Source organism: Aptenodytes patagonicus, chromosome 4 (assembly GCF_965638725.1).
Source record: "Aptenodytes patagonicus chromosome 4, bAptPat1.pri.cur, whole genome shotgun sequence".
Lineage (NCBI taxonomy): Eukaryota > Metazoa > Chordata > Aves > Sphenisciformes > Spheniscidae > Aptenodytes > Aptenodytes patagonicus.
Window position 1 is genome coordinate 65,360,071 of NC_134952.1, and position 24,940 is coordinate 65,385,010.

At 42.6% G+C, this 24,940-nt stretch overlaps 1 protein-coding gene across 4 annotated transcripts in view; it reads left to right on the forward strand.

The window, feature by feature from the left end:
• RASGEF1B (RasGEF domain family member 1B) overlaps nt 1–24,940 on the forward strand; it is a 147,930-nt gene that overhangs the window by 115,585 nt on the left and 7,405 nt on the right. For 3 of the 4 annotated variants that reach the window (XM_076336971.1, XM_076336970.1, XM_076336969.1), the window contains exons 2-10: nt 5,871–6,053; nt 7,827–7,949; nt 8,941–9,078; nt 13,515–13,727; nt 13,826–13,900; nt 15,189–15,284; nt 15,889–15,991; nt 16,755–16,834; nt 18,659–18,754. In XM_076336971.1, the coding sequence (XP_076193086.1) occupies nt 5,877–6,053; nt 7,827–7,949; nt 8,941–9,078; nt 13,515–13,727; nt 13,826–13,900; nt 15,189–15,284; nt 15,889–15,991; nt 16,755–16,834; nt 18,659–18,754 (1,101 nt within the window). In that variant the 5' untranslated portion in view covers nt 5,871–5,876. The remainder of the gene's footprint in view (nt 1–5,870; nt 6,054–7,826; nt 7,950–8,940; nt 9,079–13,514; nt 13,728–13,825; nt 13,901–15,188; nt 15,285–15,888; nt 15,992–16,754; nt 16,835–18,658; nt 18,755–24,940) is intronic. The other variant, XM_076336968.1, reaches the window with a different exon arrangement.

Consider the following 24,940-nt stretch of genomic DNA (forward strand, 5'->3'; position numbering starts at 1 on the left):
CCTAATGTTCCCAAGCATACACACAAATGCATTCATATCCATCACACTTCTGCAGTTCAGTATCCGAGGACTTTAGTTTCGAGTGATTCAGGATCCGCTTAATTACTGTGCCGAAGTTCTCATACGTGAGTGATGTCAGCAGTGCTGCATCTGACCTTCCTGCATCATCAGCTGGATCTATTTATAGATCCAAGAAAGAGTTCCTTTGCACATTCAAGAGGAAAATGCCTTTCATTGAAATTCAGTTCATGGTCTGTTCTTTGCTTACTGGGGTTTTTCTTTTTCCTTTGCAGCCTATTGTTGCCTGGGTAATTTTTTGAGCACTTTACAAAATTGTTCATTCTCTGCTGTTTTAGTGAAAAAGAAGAAGTATCTCAAGGCTCAGTTGGGTTTGTTATGCCTGCCTCAGGTGTTTGCTTGCCCTGCCAGAGACTGCAATTCACTGGTCTCTGTCGTATGCAAGATGTATTTCTACTGTTATGTCACTGTCCAGCAGTATCACCTATGGATAGTTTTAGTCCTCCTGTTACTCTGCAGTGGATTCCTTCTGAGTTGCTCTTAATCTTGCTTTTGATTTCAGCCAGGAAAAAGGCCATGTCACTCCTCTTTCCATCTTCTATGTGAGTATGAAATACCATTCTGTACTCTGCCTCTGGCAAGATACGGTTAATAAGAAATATTTCTAGGAAGGACAATATATAGGAAGGAACTGTAAGTCAAAGTTGGTGGTGAAGTCACACTGCCAGAATTGTATGGCAAATTATTCATGGAAGAATGGAAGCAAGAAGACTTGAGCTGGAATAGTTCTGTGATCTTAGTTTCTGCAAGTAAGGCATATGAAACACCGCTTGGGAGTTTTTCAGGTTTCTTATCTTCTCAATAGCTCGAGCAGTAGAATTTCACTTTACCTTTCAGTGCAAAAAACAAATGCTTTGTAAGCAAAGCAAACGCACCCGGCTGTATGGAATGCAACCTCTGTGGCTCTGTGTCTGGTATGCTTTTGTTTGGGTAGCCTGGGTCATTGTCTAAAATACTCCACGCTTTTCAGAAACACTTAAGAGAAAGCTGGATGTTGCTGGCAAGCACCTGGTCCTTACTTCCTTTAGGTATCTTAAAGCTGAGGCTCATTCTGACTTGCTCAGACTTTCCCAGGTTGGTGCAAGCTGTTGAGATTCATAGTCCTTTCCCCAGCAGTCTTTTGTTTTGCCATACCTCAATTTTGTAACAGCTTCCTTAAGAACAATGGGGGATGGTAATCATCTGCTAAATGTGGTTTGGGGTTTCTGACAGTATAGTGAAGCAGCTCTGAGGGGATGTAATTGCACACATGATGTTTGCATCTTCTATGAGGAGATGTGCCTTGGGACTCATAACAAATTCAGTCACCATTCCTGTGGTTGAGGGATGTAGTACGGAAGATACCTGTACATAACAGAGGAGCTGAAAATGTTTGGCAGTGGCTTTAAAGGCACCTTTCATGGCTACTACTGAACCCCTCAGTGGGTGCTTCGATAAAGAATACGAGCTGTCCATATTGTTGGTTTTGTTTTATACACCTGACATGTAGACTGAGCTTTTTAATGTAAATGAAAACAAACCAATGCAACCTTCCACTGTTGCTAGTAGAAAACAGGTTTTTTTGTTGTTGCTGAACATAGAGGTTTGGACAAGCACTTTCACAGCCTGAAAGCTACATCTGATTCCTTTAGTTTTGCCAAACTGGAACTTAGCTCCTGCAAGAAATGGTGGGGTTTTGAGCACATTGTCTTTGGCTCTGGCTATTTACACTACTGTTACTGGGAAGGTTGAGACTTCCTTCTTGTCAGAGGCTACTCAAAGTCAGAATTTGGACGTTAATGCCCAAGATCTCACGTTCTCCATGCTAAATGCAGAAAAAATGTTTCATTCCTCTTTCCACAATGCAGAGAGTTATTGACTTCTCTCTGTTACAGGAGAACATCACTGGTAGAGCCAGGAAATTATTTCGTTGCTCTTTCCTTCAAGTCGGATCTTTAACCAAAAAAACCCCCGGTGTTTTCCTTCTTAAAAAAAAAAAAAAAAAAGGAAAAAGAGAGGAGAGAAATGTTAGTGATATCTATGTTAGTGATAGCCAAATGTTTCCAAAGCCCAGTTAAAAATGTCCAGTTTTAACTCTCAGGCTGTTTTTCACTAGAATCATATTTCCTGTCTTTTTTTCTAATTCCTGCTTGTCAGACGTTGTATTGCTGTGGTTTATCAATATTTTTAGGTCCCAAGATACCTCTGCTCTATATGCCAAGGATTTGTGGACCAGACTCTGCTCTGACCAAATTTCAGTTCCACTCAAGTTATTCTGAAGGAAGGATTTGGTGTCATGTATGTAGCTCCTGAGCTAATTAGAACTAAGCATGCTGCTTTGTGTCTCCACCTCCATATAAAATACAGCAGACGAGTCAAGGGAATAAAAGAGTCCTGCTGGAAAAGCACGTGTTGTATGAATCATCCTGTTGGCTATGTTGACGTTGTTATCTCTGTCACACTTTGATATCATCCCTTTTCATTGCATGGAGAATGTGTCCTGTGTCTTGTTCACTTACAAGTGAAATCCTCAGTGTCTGAACGTGGAGCATACAGAACATCTCTTAGCTAGTACAACTTGATGTCTCACTGAAGCAGAAATGAACCACCTCTATCAAGCAGCTTCCAGAAATAGATAGCAAACAAGTGAGCCAATATGTACCTTTCAGGCCCAGACTTTTAGGAATTTTATTTTATTGTTATGAATCAGTATATCTCTTAATGACCTGAGGACTTTTTTCTTTCCTCTTGATGAGGCACGAGGAGGCTCTGTGTGTCTCAAATTTAGTTTTGTCTGAAGAAAGATCCACGTGGTCCTGGGAGTAATTGTGCTGAGAGTTAGGGGACTGCAAGCTTCAAAAAGGTCTCATTCCCTTTGGGAGTTAGTTATTAGAATTTAAGCACTGCCTGCTGACCTTCTAAAAACCCTTGTATTTTAATGGGCAGTAATAGATAGTGTGCATGTGTAAAATATGTTGGAGAAAAACCCTTCTGTGATTCACACATGTTTCAGTTCTTACGATGCTAGAAGTTAGTGGTATGGTGGAAGTGGATGTTTTTCCCCAAACATAGTATCACCGGTGAAATGAGATACTACCTGAGTCTGCTTTGGGTGGTGAGGGTTATATGAAATCACAACTAGTTGCTGGCTAGGCTGGCTAAAACCTCTGCAGATTTCCAGTCTCACCCTGAATTGGGCTGGGCTGGTTAATACGAGATCTGGATTGAAACAACTACTCTCCTTGCTTTTTTACAGTGCCAATACTGATGTCAAGTTGTTTTGCAGACGCAAACTAGCCTTTCTTAGTTTCCCTGTGGAGTATTACCTTGGAGCCACAGGGCTACAAATGTTTGGTGGGTGGCAGTGTTCACACACTGTGCGCTGCCACTTGCCTTTTGGCTGAATAAACTTTGCTACGGTAGCTGAAAAGACTTCTGAATTTTGGTGCAAACAGGACATCTTTCAGTGCCAGTGGGCTGCAGAATATTTTGGATTTGTTCGAGTCTGTGGTTTGCAATTAAAACATGGTGAGCTTTACACAGTATTAAAACCTAGGAAATGCTGCAGAAGGTTCCTGTCAGCTCCTTAGTAATATTTTGTTTCTTAGACTTTGCTAGCCTTGCAAAGAGCCTGGAAGACCAAGAGCCTTTATGCATCAGAATGCTTTATCATTGCAGGGCATGACCATGTTTGGGTTGTACCTGCCCAGTGATTTGAACTCTCTTGTACAGGGACCTTGTTTTGTTCAGTTCTGCACCTTGTGCTCTTATGCTGCGGCACATGTATTTACTTTATTCTTCTCTCCCGAATCATTGGGCTGGATGGAATTGAATTGCTGGTTGAACAGCTGCACAGAGTGACTAATGTCACTTTTCAGACATAGAGACTCCTCACTCCCATTTTGATGCAGGTATCTTTTGGCATCTCACAAGGCGGGATTAGCACAGGTCATGTAGGCCAGGAGTCTCTCTTCACCGTCCCTCTCTGTCTTTGCAACCATTTTTGTCTTTCTCTTACTGTTTACCTACTGAATCCCTCAGTCTTGTGCTGGTTTGAATACCTCCATTGTCTGGACATGCTGCCAGCAGCAGCAAATCTGTGGCTTTCTGTGTGGTGCTTCAGGTCCCCAGGAATCTAGCTAATAACTTAATAGCTTCTCATCTCCACTGAGCTCACTCTGAAAAGTGTTTTGTTATAAGTTGTGGAGCACACAGATGGCAGCACGCTATTTATCTCCAGGCTGTCACATCGCTAGTTGTTCTCAAAATGGGGTGCCTTCACAGACTGGTGTTCACTGACGTCTGTGGCTTTAAAGAGCCTTTTCCGAAGTAGGATTTGATACAACAGAGAGAAAAGCAACAGCATCTGCACTTACAGTGATGGCTCAGAGGCATTAATGCTTTTCTCAGGCACACATGCATGCTCTGTCAACACACGAGCACGGCAGCCTGTGGATATTATCTTCTCAATTTGATCTCCCTTGCCTCCCAGTTGTGGGGAGGATGGGAAGGTGTGATACCTTTTTGCATTTGATCTGTCCACTCCCCGAATGCGGCTGGCCCATTAGCACTCACAGCACAGTAACAGCTGTAGTAGAGTTAAGAGGCACATATTTGTGGTTAAAATTGGGCACAAACTTAGCTTGCAGTCAAGGCTATAAAACCCACATTCCTTAAACTGACAAGAACTGCTACTCCCACAAGGCAGGGGAGGGAGGAGGACGGGGAAGGAGGGTATAACTCAACTCTCAAGTAATCAGAGAGATTTTATCTTTTGGCCTTTTCACATACTGCATCACCAAAAGAGTTCTTGGGTGGTCATAGCCCCCTTGCTGCCCACCCGCTACTCTGGATGACTGAACAGCCTGCAGCACTGGCTGATCTTTTTCTTGGTAAGACATTTTTATTCCACAGGCACTGAGATGCAGACTGATGAGTAATTGCTTTATTTTTCCTTAACTATTAAGAAAATCTGAAACTGGAAAACACAGGGCTGGATTTTTCACATTGTCACAGAATTTGTAGAGGGGGTTTAATAGATCTCTGACTCTGCTCGCATCTTTGATATCATTGGTGAACTTGGACAACATTGATAAGCAACTATACACAGGCATATTTTTCCAAATTTCTGTGGAGCCACTCAGAGAGTAGGTGGAGACAGATGCGCTGAAGTGTCAGGCTTTAGCCTGGGTCACACTTGTCACAGTGTAATTGGAAAAACCCAGCACTGATTTACCAGGGTGGAGTTGGGAAATTGGAGCTTTTGATTGCAGTTACATGGCTGTCGTGTCGCATAAGGAGACTGTCCTCACACATAACCTCTTCAGGGCTTCACTTCAGTCTCTCTCCCTCTGCGCTGAGTGGGGTTGTGTCAGCCCGTGACAGCCTGAACACAATTCCCCATCAGAGCACTGCTCTTTGGGCAAATCCTGACAGTAGCTACCTAAGTTGTCAATGAACGTTATGCCATGTCCCCAAAAGCTTTACAGAAAGTTTTGAGTTCCCAAAACCTTGGGAACTCAGGATTCTAACTCTTAACCTTGACCTCTTATCTGTCATTTAATGAAGAAACAGCAAGATATGAAAGCGCTTGGCAATTGCGATAGACGGGCAGTGATGTGAGCCTGTGTTGGCCCTTTCCTGAGAAATCTGCACAGGCTGGAAGACAGTACAATCTTTACTGCTGTGTGCAAGCAACCCAGGGTGTGACGCTGGCTTTTCTTCCTAGTGCAGTACTATCTCTGGAGTGTAGAAAGCCTCTTATGTTGCACCTTCTGGTAATTATCCCGTACCTCTTTTGTGTGTCTCCTCAGGAAAGGATGCCACAGACACCTCCCTTTGCAGCTATGTTTGACAGCAGCGGCTACAGCAGGAACTTGTATCAGTCAAAAGAGGACAACTGTGGAGGGCTCTATTACCATGACAACAACCTCCTGTCGGGGTCTCTGGAAGCTCTGATCCAGCACTTGGTACCCAATATAGATTACTATCCTGACGTAAGTCTATACACCCAGCTAACTATATGGCTAGGCCTGATGCATCTTGTAAAGGGGAACTTTCACATGTGCAGCAAAAGCAGAATGTATCACATTAAATTGCTAAGGAAGGGGTTCAAGTTGACTGATCAGCAATGATAGGATAAACATGTGCTTCATGTGAGTGCAGCATGCAGTAACTCACCTAACCTAGGAAGTTTAATTCTTTATTACTCCTGTTGTGAGGCGTGCAACCCTGGTGACTCATTTATAAAGTAAGTACCTAGTGTAGCTTACTGTTTGATGGATTGTATGTACCATTGACCCTTAAAAATCTGTCATGCAAGCTGAGGAGAAAGGCATGACCACTGGCATGGCAGGATGAATGTATTTAGTTTACAAACAAACAGTTTTTAATGCATATTTCCCATTGCTCATCTGAGATCCACATCTATCTTGCAATTAGCACCTGGAAGTGTTGAACTAGTACCACACTGTTTGGAATCAGCAGAGGGTGGACGTGAGAACAGGACCTTTGTCATCTGAGAATTTTTGGCCTGTCTAGATGCATCTGTGCATTGAAACATTTTATATAATTCTTAGAAAAGAAGAATGATATCAAAAGGTCGGGGGGGCAGTTGGGGATGACTGAGGGATGATGAAACTGTATCTCCTTGTTGAAAGAGTCCTGCTGAAGACATCACTCCGCTTATATTCAGCTTCTGTTACTGTCATAGATCTATACATGTTTCCAGGACAGGATCTTTTTTAACTTGTGTCAGAGTTAACAGCAGCAAGGACTGTGCTTATCCATTAATGCTTAATGTAAAATTTAAACATGTAGCAATTTAGACACCAGTTGGTCAAACATGATGATTTATTCCAAGTCCCTAGAACCGGAACATTGTAGAATCTTTCTTGTGGGTGCCATAGATACTTAACTACTGGCAACGTGGGGAATGGAGTGGATATTTTGAATATCCATCTCACAGTGAGTTCAAATCATGATATATGGAAAATTAAAGCAAAATAAGGAGCCTCTTCTTGTAACCTCAGAATGAGTTACTAATTTTTATTCTGTAAAATTAAGCTATGTAGTTCCCTCCGCTTTCACCCAGGAGACAAGCAATACTATGAGAAATGAAGAGTATTTGGGGATTCTTAAAAGAAGTACAAGGTCATAGTGTGCAGTTTACTGAGGTCAGACAGGCAAACACAGCATAGTAAAGATGGTGTATGTGGCAAAATTGAGTCAGCTCAACAATCTGGTCAACTGGCATCTTTTTTTGTTCTTTTTCTGAAGACTGTTTACTTTCACTAGCAATGTGGAAGCAGACGATTTCTCTGTTGGTATTCTAAGTAGCTTGGACTTGCAGCATGAATTTTATTCCATTGTTGGGCTAGAAAGAGTTATATAATCTGGTAATGGCTCTCACAAAGGTTTACTCTAGAGCAAGAGAAGATGAGTTGAAATTTTATTCTGAGTAATTTCAGGTACCAAGTTTGTAATAAGGCTGTGTGCAATAGGAGAGCTAAACCAGCCCTGCCCTGCCTTGTTTTGGTTAAATCTTGCATAACTTGGCTCAAGCAGGAGTTTATAATGCTGATTCTGGAGCAATGACAAGTGTTAAATTAAATGCTTACTGCTGTATTAATAGCTTTTGGCACAGCCACATGCAGAGTTTTCTTCTACAGATAGTAAAGTATTAGGAACCAATTTGTCAGGAACACATTTTGAGAAAATATAAAACTGGTGGTAATTTATCCCTTTCTCTGTCTTCCTCTTGTTTGCAGAGGACATACATCTTCACCTTCCTTCTCAGTTCACGCCTGTTCATGCATCCGTATGAGCTCATGGCCAAAGTCTGCCATCTGTGCATTGAGCAGCAGAGACTAAGTGAGCCTGGCCTGGATAAGGTAAGATCCCTCACTCTCAGGGACTCCTGTTAGTTCCAGGCAAATGTCTCTGCCCTGCCCACAGCAAAATGTTCCTACTCGGGAGAGTCGTCGATAGGATTAAATAGATTGAAAACTTGATACAAGCAACTAGAATTTGACCATTTATTCACTAACAGTTGTGGGAAATTTCCAAAACACTCAGCCTGTCCTCTGTGAAGACTGTTGCTGCTGCTGCGCTGTTTGTTTTACCAATACATGGGCCAGAAACAAAAGTGCTTGTTGTTAATGACGTATCCTGCACTGGCCCTGCAGTGGTTGCTTTTGTTTCAGGGTTCTGAACGTCTTGACGTATAATGCCAAAATGTTCGAAAGATATAATGATGAATTAAGCACGTCAATGGGAATTACACTGACCTGTCTCATATGCTTAAGCTACACTTGCTACAGTCTTTGCAGAGTGGCTTAGATTGTTGGCCCCTTTGCATGGGAATGCATGGGTTTTTTGTGTGTCATGTCTAGAGTTGAAAGGGGGCAGGATGTGGACTTTTAGATAGAATCTCCACCCCAGTAGAAAATGACACAAATTAAACTAAGATACTTGAATAATTCCACTGCTTTCTCACTATAAGGTATAGTGCGTATGTAAGTCTTGGCAAAACTGGAGATTATCACTTTCATTGTTGATAGTTAGCCGTACATTATGGAAACACTAATAAATGTCTTGCACTGAGGCACTCCTGATAAGGAGGGGAATCATTCTAAGATTTCCACCTACCTGGGGCCATAATTTCCAAGTCACTTAAGCCAATGAGAGTCTCTTCATTGGCTTCAATGAGTATTGACTCTGGCCTGTAATCCAATGCTGAATTAAATTAAGCTTAAAAATTTAACTGACCTTCATACCCTTATGTTGCACAGTATCCTACAGAAGGGACTTTTATTTCCCTTGGGTTAGATATGTGCTGTATTGCTGTTACATGTAACATTCCTCCTCACCTTTTTCAAATAGAACCGGATACGAAAAATTGCACCTAAAATCCTACAGTTGTTGACTGAATGGACAGAGACGTTTCCTTATGATTTCCGAGATGAAAGAATGATGAGGAACTTAAAGGAGTTGGCGCAAAGAATAGCCAGTGGTGATGAGGTAAGTTGTCTGTGCACAAAGTTACTGGATAAAAAGGCATTCCTTTAATGCTTTGATATTGCAGGTTTGTTGTTAATAACATGGTATGGCTCTGGGTGGCTAAGCTGACTTATTATGAAGGTGCTGGCAGGCAAAAAGTTCTGTCCAGTGCCTAGGCCTAGAAGGAAACCACACAGCATAAGCAGATCCTTTTCAAAGCACAAGCAAGGCTCGCTCCATCCCTAAACCCATGATATAGTTGCATATTGTGCAGACAGACACAATTTGGGCAGTGTTCGTATTTTTCATTTTAGTGATTCTGTGTGGAAGCAGCTAGATAAGACACTGGGAAGCCTTACATATCTGAGAAATCCTTACCAATGTTGATAATGTCTTTGATTTGTGTGAGTAAGGTGTATTGGAATTAGGCCTCTGACCTGTAGGTCAATGGAAGAGTTATAGTAGGTTAGGGAAAAAGTTTCTAAAAGAAAACTGGACCAGGAAGAATTGTCTTGAGCTTAAAGCATCAGATATGGACTCAGAGGAAGTCTGTCGTATTCCTTCATCTGAGTGGAGCACACGAGGAAATTGCTTGTCCTTTTTCTAAGTCCCAGTTCTCAGATGGAAGTAAAGTTTCACGGAGGTATTACGAAATATTTTGATGCTTAACTGATGCTTGTCTTGTAAGTACTGAAATAAACTCAGCCAAAAGCCAAGGCTTATATTCACTTAGTGGAAAGGCAATTAACAAGGTTTCAATAAGCAGATTATGTGTAGCTGGCATAATACTAAGATTACAAAAGACACTGGAGTGGCATTTGGAAGAACTATAAATGCAAAGAGCAATTGCTAAATGGCATCGTCTTTCTAGTGTTCCTCAGGGGCTGGTGTTCCTTATGTAAGCTTTTGAATAATGATATGGACGAGGTAGCAAATGGCATGTTAACAAGCATGTAGGTAAGCTTTACTGGGAGGAGCTGCAAGTGCTGCCAAAGACCTGGAAAGATCTTGAGAGACTGTAAACAAGGATGGAAGAGAACAAACCTAAACTGAATTTGGAAGCTGAAATACATTTTGATGTTGTGAAAGTGGGGAGGGACAAAAGAAGATGGGACAAGAGAGTGAGATGCAGTATGGAATACAAATGAAAAAGATACCAAGTTTGATAGGCAAGCTTAGAGTTGCTGCAAGATAGCTACAGGGGGCTTTGGACTGTGGAGAGGCAATAGGTTTGCCTTCACTGTGGGGGTGCCAGGAGGCACCTTTCCCTGTACAGTGCTCCTGCACTGTTGCTTTGTTTCTAGGTACTCTTAATGGGAAGATAGGGAACTGAAGTTCAGTTCAAGGAAAAGTAGTAAGATTGAGCACTCACACCCACTTGAAAAATACCCACTGGCACAAAAAAGAGAGATCTGTTTAGCCTGGGGGAAGTTGAGTTGGTGGATGCAAGAGTGAAATGGCAACAGGGAAGTGTTGTCTACAGTGAAGTTTCTGGCAATACAGACAAGTTTAAACAGTGAAATCATCTATTGAGGGGAAAGGCAGATGTACAAACTGCTAGAAAATGAGCACTAGGGAGCAATCTTACTCTGGCAGCGAGCTATAGATCTTTTCTAGCTCTAGCTTTGAGCTTTTGTTGACTTTGAGGTTTCCTTTAGAAAGACAAAGAGAAAGCAAGTGCTGCAGTAAATTGACTGGTGTTATTGTGAACTGCTTGGAACAGTAAATGGCAACTTCCTTGACCTTGCTTTTCTACAGATTGCTTGGATTTGTGTGAGTCATTACCCTGAAGGATACAAAAGAAGCAACGTTTCCGATTCCTGTTCACTACAGCTCTTCTACTTGTAGTTTCTTATTCTACTTCCTGAATTATTGTGCTCCAGTACTGTTAAGAGCTATCAGTAAGAGTCCAACTAAAACCACTCACCACACTAACATATTGCTCCATCAAAAAAAAATGTCTTTGGAAAAACCTTAGTGGGTTTATTTTTTTCCCATCTTCTCCCTCAATTTAATTCCATTCCTGCCACTTTCTCCCTCTCTGTGTCCTGAGAGGTCATCATGCTCATGAGATATTTCTAGATTGTTCTGTTCCCTTTTACCACTTAACTGACCTTTGTTTCAAGGTATATCTTTTGAAACCTTTCCCATCAGCCATTGCCTATTTCCTGATTAGTTCCATATAAATATTTATCAGTGGCTTTTTCTGTGAAACACTTGAGCGTATGCAGTCACACCAAAGCCACGTCCTGTATCCTGATGTCTTTTCATGTGCAGCCCAACATTGCACTGACCTTCCCCCCCCCCCCCCCCCCATGATATCATATTTTGAGATTGACTGTGGAAACACATTTAACATGTGATGTTCCATATCTAGCAGGTAGTAATGGTACTTCCAGTCACTATCCATACAGGACAGACTCAAAGGGGTGACCTTGAGGTGAAGTGTCCCATTGCTTTCTTCCATGCTGTCCAATCCTCAGAGGTTTTTAAATATAAATAAATATCAGCATTGTCAGTGTGAATATAGAATAAAAAATGAGACTGTGGGACTAGTAAGTGGAAAGGGTAAACCTAATTTAGAGGAAGACCATGTATGTAGGCTGACTGGTAGCCATACTACAATCAAATTAATATCTAATTGATAAAAGACATATTCTGTGAGTTCATTGGTGTGTTGTTAAATATTTATCTATATATATATGATATTAAAAAAATGCATGAGATTAAGTAATGGTCCAGCAGCAAATACCTGTTATGGGTGCAAAGTGCAGTACATACTCGTCCTTGCACAGAATGCCTTGAGGTCATTGCCTTTTTGCTCAAGAGGAGACTTAGGCTCAAAAGAGCAGAGGGATGTTGGTTTTGTGTGCTCAGGGACATCCATGAGGTGTGAGAGGAAACTGGCATTTCCTTCTGCCTTTGTGCCGAGAGGGTTTTACCTCATCACTGGGCAGAGGGGTGTTTGTTATGTTTGAACTGCTGTTAGATCAGATGTGGGCTAATTACCCTGGTTTCTTGTTCTGGTTTGGAGGGTATCTATCTGTGCCAGTTTGCCTTTTCTCTGGGATTTTCCAGCTACAGAAACAGATTGACCAGAATTAAGTGGTTCAGCTTTGTATCTTCACCCATTTTCTCCCTGATTTTTTTGTCAGTTCTGGGTTGACACGAACCACAAATTCAGGCAAGGTTTATTTTTTTGCTTTGAAGCTTAACCCACTGATTATTACGTGATTTCCATCAGTAGCCAGAATTCATCCTGAGTATTATAGATGTTTTTTTTCATTCTTGGTTCATTACCAGCTGGGCAAGAAAATGCTTCATAAAGTTCTCTTACAAGAAGTTTCAAAGAATTTGGAAGGGAATGGGTCAGTGAAGCAAGTTCGCGTGTGTGTCACCTAACACCTGTTTATGGAAGCGCAGCACTTGAAGAAATACTTCTCTATCTCCCTGAGGAAAATGTAGATTCTTTTCTTTAAAAGCTTGAGATTCCCCTGTTCTCTCCCCACTCACCCCGGTGAAAAATTACGCTGTGTGTATTTGTCTAGAAAATGAAAATAAATCTAAGCAGAAAGCAATTATTTACCGAGTAACAAGACAAATTCAGCCTTGGTTGAACACAACTGACTTCAGGAATGAATCTGACCCAAGATAGTGCTGTTGTATTTGAGTACATTTGGAAATCCGTATAAATGGCAGCTTTGGAAGGAATGACGAATTCATTAGAATACAGGAAACATTCCTGCCTTGGACTGATCACACTATACTGTGCTGCCAATAGGTTTTGGATGCTCCTTTTTTCAGCCACTTAGGTTTTGCTTTAATGGCTTTAGGATGATATCTGGAATTTGGAAGAGTAACCACTTTGGGGTCAGTTACACAGACCTGTCTACTTAAGAGTCAAGTCCTGCTCCTACTTAAATTTGTCACTCCTGTTAACTTATAGCACCACACGGAAAGGCCTGCAAGGTGAAAGAAAAGAGAGATGTTTTTATTATCTTCTCCTTTTTCTCAGATTTACTGCAAGTTTTAATTCTGACTTCAGTGAAACTGGTCTTGATTTACTCCAGAGAGAAGCAGGCCCTTTTTTCATCATTGAATGACCATATATTGGTTTTTTTGTGGTCTTAAGCAGGAGAAGATAGAGTATTTTCATTTCTTGTATTTTGTTCGGTGATTGGTGGTACTTTTCATGCAGTAGATTGTGCATGGCTTCTCTGCTGTTCCTTGAGCTAACCAGGTCACTATTGAATCTGTGAGACAATCAGTGTTTAAATCCTCAGCTGGATTCCTGTTGGTCTGATGAAATGCCAATATTCGAAACTCACATAGTAGAGCATATCTTAAGTTGACAACAAATACACGTATCAGCATCAATCTGTTTTGGTGTCATGCAGACTTTAATGCTATCTTCTCACATTTTGAAAATGTCTCCCAATTGTTTCATGTCATGACAGATGTATCGGAAGAACGTACAACAGCTCCTCCAGAACCTGATTCGGAAGCTTGCCACTGTTAGCCAGTATGAGGAAGTACTTGCAAAAATTAATGCCACATCCACAGATCGCCTCACGGTTCTAAAGACCAAGCCCCAGTCCATCCAGAGGGACATAATCACAGTCTGCAATGATCCCTATGCGTTAGCTCAGCAGCTGACACACATAGAGCTTGTGAGTTGTTATATTTCAAGTATGATTTCATCCTTCCCCTCTCTTTGAAATGCAGGTTAACATAGGATATGACTTGGCTGCTTATGTGCTTTATTTAGGAGAGACTCAATTATATTGGACCAGAAGAATTTGTCCAGGCATTTGTGCAAAAGGATCCTTTGGATAATGACAAGGTAATTGGAGCAGATCTGGAGCAGCTCTGAAATGTGGCATTTAACACTCTGGAGCTCAGGTGCCCCATGAGCTGGAAGTGAGGTCCAGCAATAAATGAGGACCTGCAGAAACAAGCTTTATAGTGAAAATGCTTTAATATTCCTCTTAAAAATTTTGTTGATACTTTTTCTTTCTGGAGGACAACTCCTGGAGCTCCAGAACTCAGCCAAAAAATTGACTTAAATTAATACATTTGCTGTTTTTTCTGATTTAAGCTAAGGCATAACTTAATCCTGTGAATGTTTTCTCCAGGCCACCTATGTGGTCTACAGCTGGAAAAAGCTAATTTTCAACATCTGTTCTTCCTTTCAGTAAACTGAACTCTTTGCAGCAAACTGGCAAGTGGGGCAATTTGCAGGTAGAGCGCACGTCACAAAAAGGGACCAGTGAGCTCTAGATCCATGTGAGATGAAGGGCAAAGACGCAGTGTTTTTAGCTAACTGTGCTAGAGGTGTCATCTCCTTGAGTGCTGATTTCAAGATGACTTATGCTCTGTAAATAAACTGTGCCAAAGTCAGGCAGTTAAAACTTGAATTACAGTCCTCCCTAAAACTGACAAACAGAACGACTCAAGTTTACAATCTGATGTTCAGTCAGACAGTCTCTGAAAATCATTTTGTAGGTAGAGATCACTAAAACTGCTGCCTACCCCTTTTTAGGCAACCCTGAGATGTGGTGTGGGAATTGTTCCAAGACCCTACAGAAAAAACAACACTGGTTAGGAAAGGGAGAATCCAATCAAAATGGGAGAGCTGATCTCCCAAAGTTAGGATGCAGTATGTTAATTTGGTGTCAACAACTGAACATAATGTGCCAGTGGAGTGGGCTGGCCCCTGTTATCTTTCTGCACTTGCAGAGGGCATAATGTTGTCTCTACTATATTAATGGGACAGGAGTGAGGACTGAAACAGTGCTAATATTCAAGGAAGCTTTAAGCAGATACTTAGCTTTGATTGTTTGCATAAGTCTATCCTAAGTCCTTAAAGCATCCCGGTAGGACTTCCAGTAGGTGACGGATTCCGCATGCCTGCTTGAGTGCTTTACTGAGCCAACAGCTCAGGAAGAAGTTATACATGCTCAAATACTATCACTGCTGCTTTTCCTCTAAGTTTTTTGTCACTTTGGGTAATTGAGTTATTCCTGGTTACCTGACAGTGTTTGAGGATGGCAAGGCGGAAAGCCAAAAGGTGTCTCTCAGGGAAAAGATGAAGATTACAATAGACGTTGCTATTTTTCTTCTGTTTGCAGAGCTGCTACAGAGATCGAAAGAAGACCCAGAACCTGGAAGCCTATGTGGAATGGTTTAACAGGCTCAGTTACTTGGTTGCAACAGAAATCTGTATGGTGAGCAAGGACTTTTTCTGCTAAAAGGTTTTGTTTAGTGTAGTTGTCTAAAACTGTGAAGTCTGTTCAGGTTTGGTGCCCCTTCAGTGTGCCCTTTGACTTTGCATTCTCTCAGCTCTGTACTTTTTCACGTGTGGATTAAGTCAGCACAGGGCTGAAGAGGAAATAAGTTCTGTGTTTTCAGCATCATAGTCGTGCCTCGGCCTCGTTCATGTGACATATTATGCTGGGTTAGTCCTTCTTGGCACAGGAGTGCATCTGGCCTGCCCTTCTCTTCTGTGAATGCCCCTTGTGAATGGAGGCATCTTTTCTCTTCTCTTCTCTGTGCTGACCCCCTTCTCTGCTCTACTGTTCTTCGTACCCTTCTTCTTGGCAGACCCTCCTTACCTGTTGTCCTTGCTCTCTACCTGCCCGGTATCTGGGTTGTCTTTGCTGTCCTGAGGGCTTTTGAACACAATGGTGTGGCTTCCTCTACATGTAAAGCATAGTGTGAAGTTGTGGTACATTTGGAAAAGACTTTTAACAGGGGGGGTGTTTCTTTTGGGGCTGGGTCAGAGTGCTCTGTTTCCTGCTGAGTGTAACACTCCGATGGCATCTCTTGCAGCCTGTGAAGAAGAAGCACAGAGCAAGAGTGATAGAATATTTCATTGATGTGGCACGGGAATGTTTTAACATTGGCAACTTCAACTCCTTAATGGCTATCATTTGTAAGTATGTATCCTGAGACGTTTTGTCCCTGTTTGAATCTGGATAAAGGAAGCGTGGTTCTTTATACAGAAGTCTGCTGCTTAGCATGCTCAGCAGTGTGAAGTTGGGAGGGGAAGTAAGTGGTGGAGAATTGCTCAACGTTATTGTAGTGTTGTGTGTGTAAGAAATTATTTACTGTCATAGTGTAAACTGCAGAAAAACAGTTTTCATTGCAACTGTTCAGAGATCTAAATCTCCACTTTTTGAAACCAACTTTAGCGCTAAATTGGAATGGAAACTCTCCCTGTAATATGGAGGATTGGTGTCTTCCATCGTTTCTATCACACCATAAATATCCTAGTGTTTTAAAAATTCCACACCTTTTTTATATCTGATAGGAAAATACTGGGAATATTTTTTTTTTAATTTGCAATGTGAAAACTTCATAGATACGTGTAGTTTTCAATGAAATATGTAAGAGACAGTGTTGAGAAAACTCATTTGCGCTTTTCTACTGTATATTCATGTTTTATCAAAACCACATTAAATAATGTCATAGCATTTTTTTAGAGCTTTCATTCTGTAAGAGACGTTGATTTTGTTTCCGAAGTTGTTTTTAACGTTGGAATTTCAAGAAGATGATGAGTCTGATTTCTGAGTAGCTCTGTTGAAAATACTTGTTATTGTTAATAGCTCCTTTGCTTTTGAAATACTTACTAGCCTTAGCTACTTGAAAGATTTTTTTTTTTAAATACTCCAACAATTTCTCTCTCGTATATCAAGCTGGCATGAACATGAGTCCTGTGTCTCGGTTAAAGAAAACTTGGGCAAAAGTGAAGACAGCCAAATTTGATATTCTTGAGGTAAGTTTGGCCAATATGTGGACGTGGGGCTGTTAATAGCATTTTACTTTTAACTGCTCTAAAATCCAAGTTTGGCTTCATTATGACATGTTTAATTTAGTATGTTTGTGCTGTTAATGGAAATTCTAGCAGATGTAATAAGAATTGTTCATCCGGCTTGTGCTTTTTTGATTTGGAAGAAGGAAATTGAAGTAATTTTTTTTTTTAATTCCCAAACCCACCTCCTAAGAATTATTTAAAAAAAAAAAAAAAAAAAGTAGGTAACCTCTTGAAAGGGAGATGTATTTGAGAGGGATGATGTGGATTGACCTAATGCAGTTCTGCCTTTGAAAATCAAGTTGAGCTGTAATGCGGCTGCCTTGCCCTTTCAGAGAAATTTGTCTTGAATGAATTGATTGCCAATTACCTTCAGGTAATAGAGACCTTTGTCAAAGATCATGTAGGTGCAGCAGTGTATGAGTTTGTGATTTACCCAACAGATTATTTACCAACAAGTTAATTATCCTGCTGTAAATGGCAATCAGTTAATTCAGGTTATTTATCAGTAAGATAAAGAAAATGTAATGTTTTGTACTTGACGCTGTCGCGGAGGCTCACATAATCAAATTAGGTAGGTGACAGATTCAAAAATAAACTTTATTTTAACCAAAATTGTTTAGCAGAAAACTAACTAGAAATGAGATGTCAACACTCTGGCAACATCAGTAAACCACAGGTTCAGGATGGTGTATGAGGGATTAATACTGCACAGCTGGCTTTAGAAATGAGGATCCAAAATGTGCACAATCACTCACCTATCAGATGAGGGCTCTCAACCTCGAGGAGTTTCCTTGGGCAGCGTCCTGACCCAAAGGGAGAGTCCCTGACTGCAGACCTGCTGCTTGGAGGAGGACGGACTCAACTTGCCCTCCGGCGGGTCTCCATTTACACCCTAGTCGAGTCTGATCTGTGGTCAACTCTAATTGGCTGAGGGCCTTGACTTTCTTACCCCTTGCCCGAGGTGTACGTGACCATAATTACTGGCCCAAAGCATGTACATGACGGTCAGCACTCGCCACCTTAAAGGCACGAAAATAAGGACGCAGCAGTCTTAATGCCCCCAGTCTTTGTCAGGGCAGGTGCACCTGCCACAGACGCACGCATGAAATGTTTATTAATATCATCAGGAGATTTGACTTGTGTTATGACAACAGATTAAAACTGGATGGCTGTAGCCACCTCACACTTCCTTCCCCACCCTTGGGTGGGAAATAGCCTTCCTTGTGTCAAGGGTGGCTGCTCAGGAAGTTGCCCTTAAGATTACAGCCCTGTTTGCTGGTTAAGGATGTGCTTTGTGAGCCATGCAGTCATCCTAGTCATTGAGGTGCAGCAGTCAGTCTTGGAGCAATGAGGTGGGGGCACTAACAGCTTTAGGTGTCTGATCTTGCTTTGCCATTGCAACTGAATCAGCTCTGAGAAACCTGCATACTAGGAAGAGCAGAACATTAGTGCCAAGACCCATTGTTGTCCTAGTGTCATGATTTTGGCTTTTGAATTAAACCTGAGCTACCTTCTTTGTGGAGAGAGAAAGGTCTATGAAGCCTGCCTTTGCTTTCCTGCCCCTGACTTGTATTGGATCCCTTGTTGTGCTGAGTGAACATTTTTTAAAACAAGGTTCTCTTCTGATCAAATGAACAGATAAAGAAATACTGCAGTCCTCTAAAAGGCTGTATTTGTGGTGCTGTTCAGCAAACCTCTTGCTTTTTAAAATAGTTGCTCAAGTGAAAAAGAATTGTGTGTGGTGATGACACTGGCTCATTATTTACATTTTTTCATGCCTTGTAGCATCAGATGGACCCTTCTAGCAATTTTTATAATTACCGAACTGCTCTGCGTGGAGCCACTCAAAGGTCCTTGACAGCTCATAGCAACAGAGAGAAGGTATGTTTACAAATGACTTGGCAGTGGGCAAAAATGAAATGTGCTTGTTAAGTTGCATGGTAAGCTTTTGTCTTGGGATTCTGCTTATCAGCAACTCTACCCCTGGTGGGCTTTTAAAAAGAATAAAAAGCCTCAAAACTGAATCCCTCTTTACTGGGAATGTCTAAAGATTACCTGTAAGCTACCAAGAAAGTAAATGGAATATTTGAGGAAACCAGGTGGCTCAGTGAAAATGACTGTCTTAGGGCCGCCAGTTCAGTTTGGTGCTGAGTCAAGGCTGCAAACATTAAGTGATTGCTTTGATTATTTAAATAAAATGAGTACATTACCTCAGCTCATTTCTTTTTTGCCAGAGAACTTCATCTTGCAAACCAGTAATACAGATGGAAAGGCTAAGGACTGAAATGAGGTTGCTAGTAGTTTGTTCTTATAGCTGCTACTTGTGCTCAATTTTAAGTGGTTTATGGTTTAGGGTGGAAAAGCTTTAAAATTTACTCAGAAAAGGTATTCTAAAACTCAGATCTAGACAGACCTTCTGTCTAGATTCTGTGGAGTCCCCTTCCTCTGTACAGTCTTTGGATGAGCTTTAAATATACTCTGGAGTTTTTTAGTGGAAATGGTGAGATGAATCAGGTGTTTGTGTAATGCAGTGGGTTAAAATCCGCCTCACAGATTCAAGAGTGGCTGTGAACTATGCATTAATAGAGGTGGCATCTTTCTTTGCTCTTTAAAATAAATTAGTTTTTGAGAAATAAACTGGATTTGGTCACACATTAATGCAGAATCTCAGTTGTAGTTCTTGTGGAAAGGAGCCAAATAGCTTCCTAGCTGCTCCCCACTTAGAAGCAGTTGCTCATCAACTGCTTATAATATTAGGACTTCATGCTGTGTTTAATAAGCCTGATCTTGGTGCTCATAGAATAAACTATTAGGCAGAATGAAGCAATTCCATGTGCAGTCTTCTGGTCTATATTGTTGTTATACACATGTAAATAAAAACAGGGATTTTTTTCTGAGTCCTAAGGATCTGTTCACATATCATTCAAAGTACCAGAAGTTTAAATGTAAGACGCTTAGTTCTTTTCAGAGAAAAGTGAGTTTTAAGACTTCAGGGAAAGAACTTAAAGATGTTGAAATGGTGCAGCGAAGTCTTCCATGGAAATAGCGATAAGTGATATTTGTTTTATCCCCAGTTGCAACAAGGATGTGCAGCTGTGAAAATTTTTGTAGGATGCAAATTAAAATGCAAACATTTTAAGAATATAAGAATGTTCCAGCATTCTCCAAAGAAAAATACTTTGATTTGTTCAGTTGGCAGGAAATGCCTCATTTTAGCCAGTGTCGTGGTTTAACCTCAGTCGGCAACTGAGCACCACGCAGCCGCTCACTCACTCCCCCCAGCCCTGGTGGGATGGGGGAGAGAATTGGAAGAGTGAAAGTGAGAAAACTCGTGGGTTGAGATAAAAACAGTTTAATAATTGAAATAAAATAAAATACTGCTACTAATAGTAATAATAATAATAGGAATATACAAAGCAAGTGATGCACAATGCAGTTCACCACCTGCCGACCGATGCCCAGCCAGTCCCCGAGCAGCAGCCCCCCCTGGCCAGCTTTCCCCCAGTTTATGTACCGAGCATGATGTCACATAGTATGGAATATCCCTTTGGCCAGTTTGGGTCAGCCGGCCTGGCTGTGCCCCTTCCCAGCTTCTTGTGCACCTCCAGCCTTCTCAGTCGGTAGAGTGTGAGAAGCTGAAAAGTCCTTGACTAGTGTAAGCACTACCTAGCAACAACTAAAACATCGGTGTGTTATCAACATTATTCTCACCCTAAATCCAAAACACAGCACTGTACCAGCTACTAGGAAGAAAATTAACTCTATCCCAGCTGAAACTAGGACAGTGTCCACCCCTTATTCTATACCATCTACGTCATGCCCAGGTCCCCCACTTTCCAATACATTCCCATTAATCACCACGCCTTTTCCTGTTTTTTGATATATATACACACAGATATCATTCCCTTAGTCTATGGGCCATCCCTCTAAAATGTTCGTTGAGTTCATTTAGTCCATGACTTTGGGCTCCACCTGTCATAATAATCTTTCAGGGCAGGAAAGGTGGAGATTGTACGCAGTGTTGGATTGTTTCATGTTGAAGTCAGTTCTGGTTTCATCATCACTGTGCTTTTCTCGGTTTCATCGAAGTTCATTCTTCATTAATCTGGGTGATTCTTATTGTAATATTATTAGTATGGCATATAATATTATGTAGCACTTAACATCACATAATTCAGATCATTGGCTATTCTCACCCAAAATCAAATCCCCTTGAGGTACACATCAGACTTCCCCATCCTTCCGCATTATCCACCAAGTGCACCCAGGTCCTTGAGCACAAGCAATCCCACGGATGGGTTTGCCTTTGCCCGAGGCAGGAATAACCCAAACTGTCTTCCCCAACATATTTTTTATGTGCACTACAGGGACTTTATTTCCATCTACAGTACGTAAAAGTTGTGACTGGGCAGGGCCAGTTCGTTTGGCAGATCCCCTAGTGTTGACTAACCAGGTGGCCTTTGCTAAATGTGTGTCCCACTGTTTGAATGTCCCACCACCCATTGCTCTCAGCGTAGTCTTTAACAGTCCGTTGTATTGTTCGATTTTCCCAGAGGCTGGTGCATGATAGGGGATGTGATACACCCACTCAATGCCATGCTCTTTGGCCCAGGTGTCTATGAGGTTGTTTCGGAAATGAGTCCCGTTGTCTGACTCAATTCTTTCTGGGGTGCCATGTCGCCATAGGACTTGCTTTTCAAGGCCCAGGATAGTGTTCCGGGCAGTGGCATGGGGCACGGGATATGTTTCCAGCCATCCGGTGGTTGCCTCCACCGTTGTAAGCACGTGGCGCTTGCCTTGGCAGGTTTGTGGGAGTGTGATATAATCAATCTGCCAGGCCTCCCCATATTTATATTTCAGCCATCGTCCTGCATACCAGAGAGGCTTTAACCGCTTAGCTTGCTTGATCGCAGCGCATGTTTCACATTCATGGATAACCTGTGCAATAGTGTCCATGGTCAAGTCCACCCCTCGATCACGAGCCCATCTGTATGTTGCATCTCTTCCTTGATGGCCTGAGGTGTCATGGGCCTACAAAGCTATAAATAATTCCACCCTTATGTTGCCTGTCCAGATCCACCTGAGCCACTTCAATCTTAGCAGCCTGATCCACCTGCTGGTTGTTTTGATGTTCTGCAGTGGCCTGACTCTTAGGTATGTGAGCATCTACATGACAGACATTTGCAACCAGGTTCTCTACCTGGGCAGCAATATCTTGCCACAATGCGGCAGCCCAGATGGGTTTGCCTTTGCGCTGCCAATTGCTCCGCTTCAGTTGCTGTAACCACCCTCACGGGGTGGTTACATCTATGAGTCAGTATAGAGATAGAGCACTGGCCACTTTTCTTGGTCAGCAATGTCTAAAGCCAGCTGGATGGCCTTTACTTCTGCAAATTGGCTCGATTCGCTTTCTCCTTCAGCAGTTTCTACAACTTGTCGCATGGGACTCCATACAGCAGCTTTCCACCTCTGATACTTTCCCACAATATGACAGGACCCATCAGTGAACAAAGCATATTGTTTCTCATTTTCTGGTAGTTCATTATACATTGGAGCCTCCTCAGCACGTGTCACCTCCTCCTCTGGTGATACTCCAAAATCTTTGCCTTCTGGCCAATCCATGATCACTTCCAGGATTCCTGGGCGACTGGGGTTTCCTATTCGAGCCCGTTGTGTGATCAGTGCGACCAACTTACTCCACGTAGCATCAGTTGCAAGATGTGTACAGGGGATTCTCCCTTTGAACATCCAGCCTAGCACCGGCAGTCGGGGTGCCAGGAGGAGCTGTGCTTCAGTGCTGATCACTTCTGAAGCAGCTTGAACCCCTTCATATGCTGCCAGTATCTCTTTTTCAGTTGGAGTATAACGGGCCCCAGATCCTCTGTATCCCTGACTCCAAAACCCTAGGGGTCGACCTCGAGTCTCCCCTGGTGCTTTCTGCCAGAGGCTCCAGGTAGGGCCATTCTCCCTGACTGTGGTGCAGAGCACATTTTTTATATCTTGTCCTGCCCGGACTGGCCCCAGGGCTACTGCATGAACTATCTCCTCTTTAATTTGTTCAAAATCTTGTCGTTGCTCAGGGCCCCATTTGAAATCGTTCTTCTTCTGGGTCACTTGATAGAGAGGGTTTACAATCAGACTGTAATTTGGAATATGCATTCTCCAAAAACCCATGACGCCTAAGAAAGCTTGTGTTTCCTTTTTGCTAGTTGGTGGAGACATGGCTGTTATTTTGTTGATCACATCCATTGGGATTTGACAACGTCCATCTTGCCATTTTATTCCTAAAAACTGGATCTCCTGTGCAGGTCCCTTGACTTTACTTTGTTTTATGGCAAAACTGACTTTCAGCAGGATTTGGACTATTTCTTTCCCTTTTTCAAAAACTTCTCCTGCTGTGTTGCCCCACACAATGGTGTCATCAATGTATTGCAAGTGTTCCGGAGCCTCACCCTGTTCCAGTGCAGTCTGGATCAGTCCATGGCAAATGGTAGGGCTGTGTTTCCACCCCTGGGCAGTCGGTTCCAGGTGTACTGGACACCCCTCCAAGGGAAAGCAAACTGTGGCCTGCACTCTGCTGCCAAAGGGATTGAGAAAAACGCATTAGCAATATCAACTGTGGCATACCACTTGGCTGCCTTTGATTCCAGTTCGTATTGAAGTTCTAGCATGTCCGGCACAGCAGCACTCAGTGGTGGTGTGACATCGTTCAGGCCATGATAGTCTACTGTTAGTCTCCACTCTCCATTAGACTTCCGCACTGGCCATATGGGACTGTTAAAGGGTGAGCGAGTCTTGCTGATCACTCCTTGGCTCTCCTGTCGATGAATCAGCTTATGGATGGGAATCGGGGAGTCTTAGTTGGTGCGATATTGCCACTGGTGCACCGTGGTGGTAGCGATTGGCACCTGTTGGTCTTCGACCTTCAGCAGCCCCACAACAGAGGGGTCCTCCGAGGGGCCAGGCAAGGTAGACAGCTGTTTAATTTCTTCCATCTCCAAGGCAGCTATACCAAAAGCCCACTGGTACCCTTTTGGGTCCTTGAAATACCCTTTTCTGAGGTAGTCTATGCCAAGGATGCACAGAGCATCTGGGCCAGTCACAACGGGGTGCTTTTGCCACCCATTCCCAGTTAGACTTACTTTGGCTTCCAATAGGGTTAGCTGTTGGGATCCCCCCGTCACCCCAGAAATACAGATGGGTTCTGCCCCTATATAGCTTGATGGCATTAGGGTACACTGCGCACCGGTGTCTACTAGAGCCTTATACTTCTGTGGGTCTGATGTGCCAGGCCACCAAATCCACACAGTCCAGTAAACCCGGTTGTCCCTTTCCTCCACCTGGCTGGAGGCAGGGTCCCTCTAGTCTTCGTCATAGTATTCGTTTCTCATTTCCTTTCAATATCAGTCAGAAGTCTCTTCATTAAGATCAGAAGTAAGATCGGCACTTCTACTCTGCTGGGGAACTGCCCGCTGGAAACTGGAGCAGCAATTTTTCTGGATGAACTCCCTTTTGTGATTGTTTTCCCTTGCAACTCACGTACCTGTGCCTCTAGGGCCGAGGTGGGTTTTCCATCCCACTTCCTCATGTCCTCTCTGTGGTCACGCAGGTAAAACCATAGGGTGCCCCGTGGTGTGTACCCTTTATATCTCTCTTGAGCAAAAGAACGCTGACTCCTAGTAGCCGAGATACTGGTCCGTACAGGTGGGGAATAGGACCTATCCTCTTCAAGTTGCTGGACCTTCCTGGACAGTTTCTCCATGGCTGAGATGAGGGAGGAAGAGAGACTTTCTTCGTATTGCCAGAGTTGATCAGCCAATTCATCCACCGTTTGTCCCTCTCTGTCTTTCCAGGTCATCACTGCCAATGAGTTGGCATATGACGATGGTGCGCTCCTTACAAACTTCCGCCACATGGGGCACGTGCACTTGACTTCATCTGGATCTTTGGATAGCTGCTTATTGTTCAGGTCACCATAAATCACCTCCAGCACAGCTAATTCCCTCAGGTACTGGATACCCTTCTCCATGGTGGTCCACTTGCCTGGGTGACATATAACATCTTCAT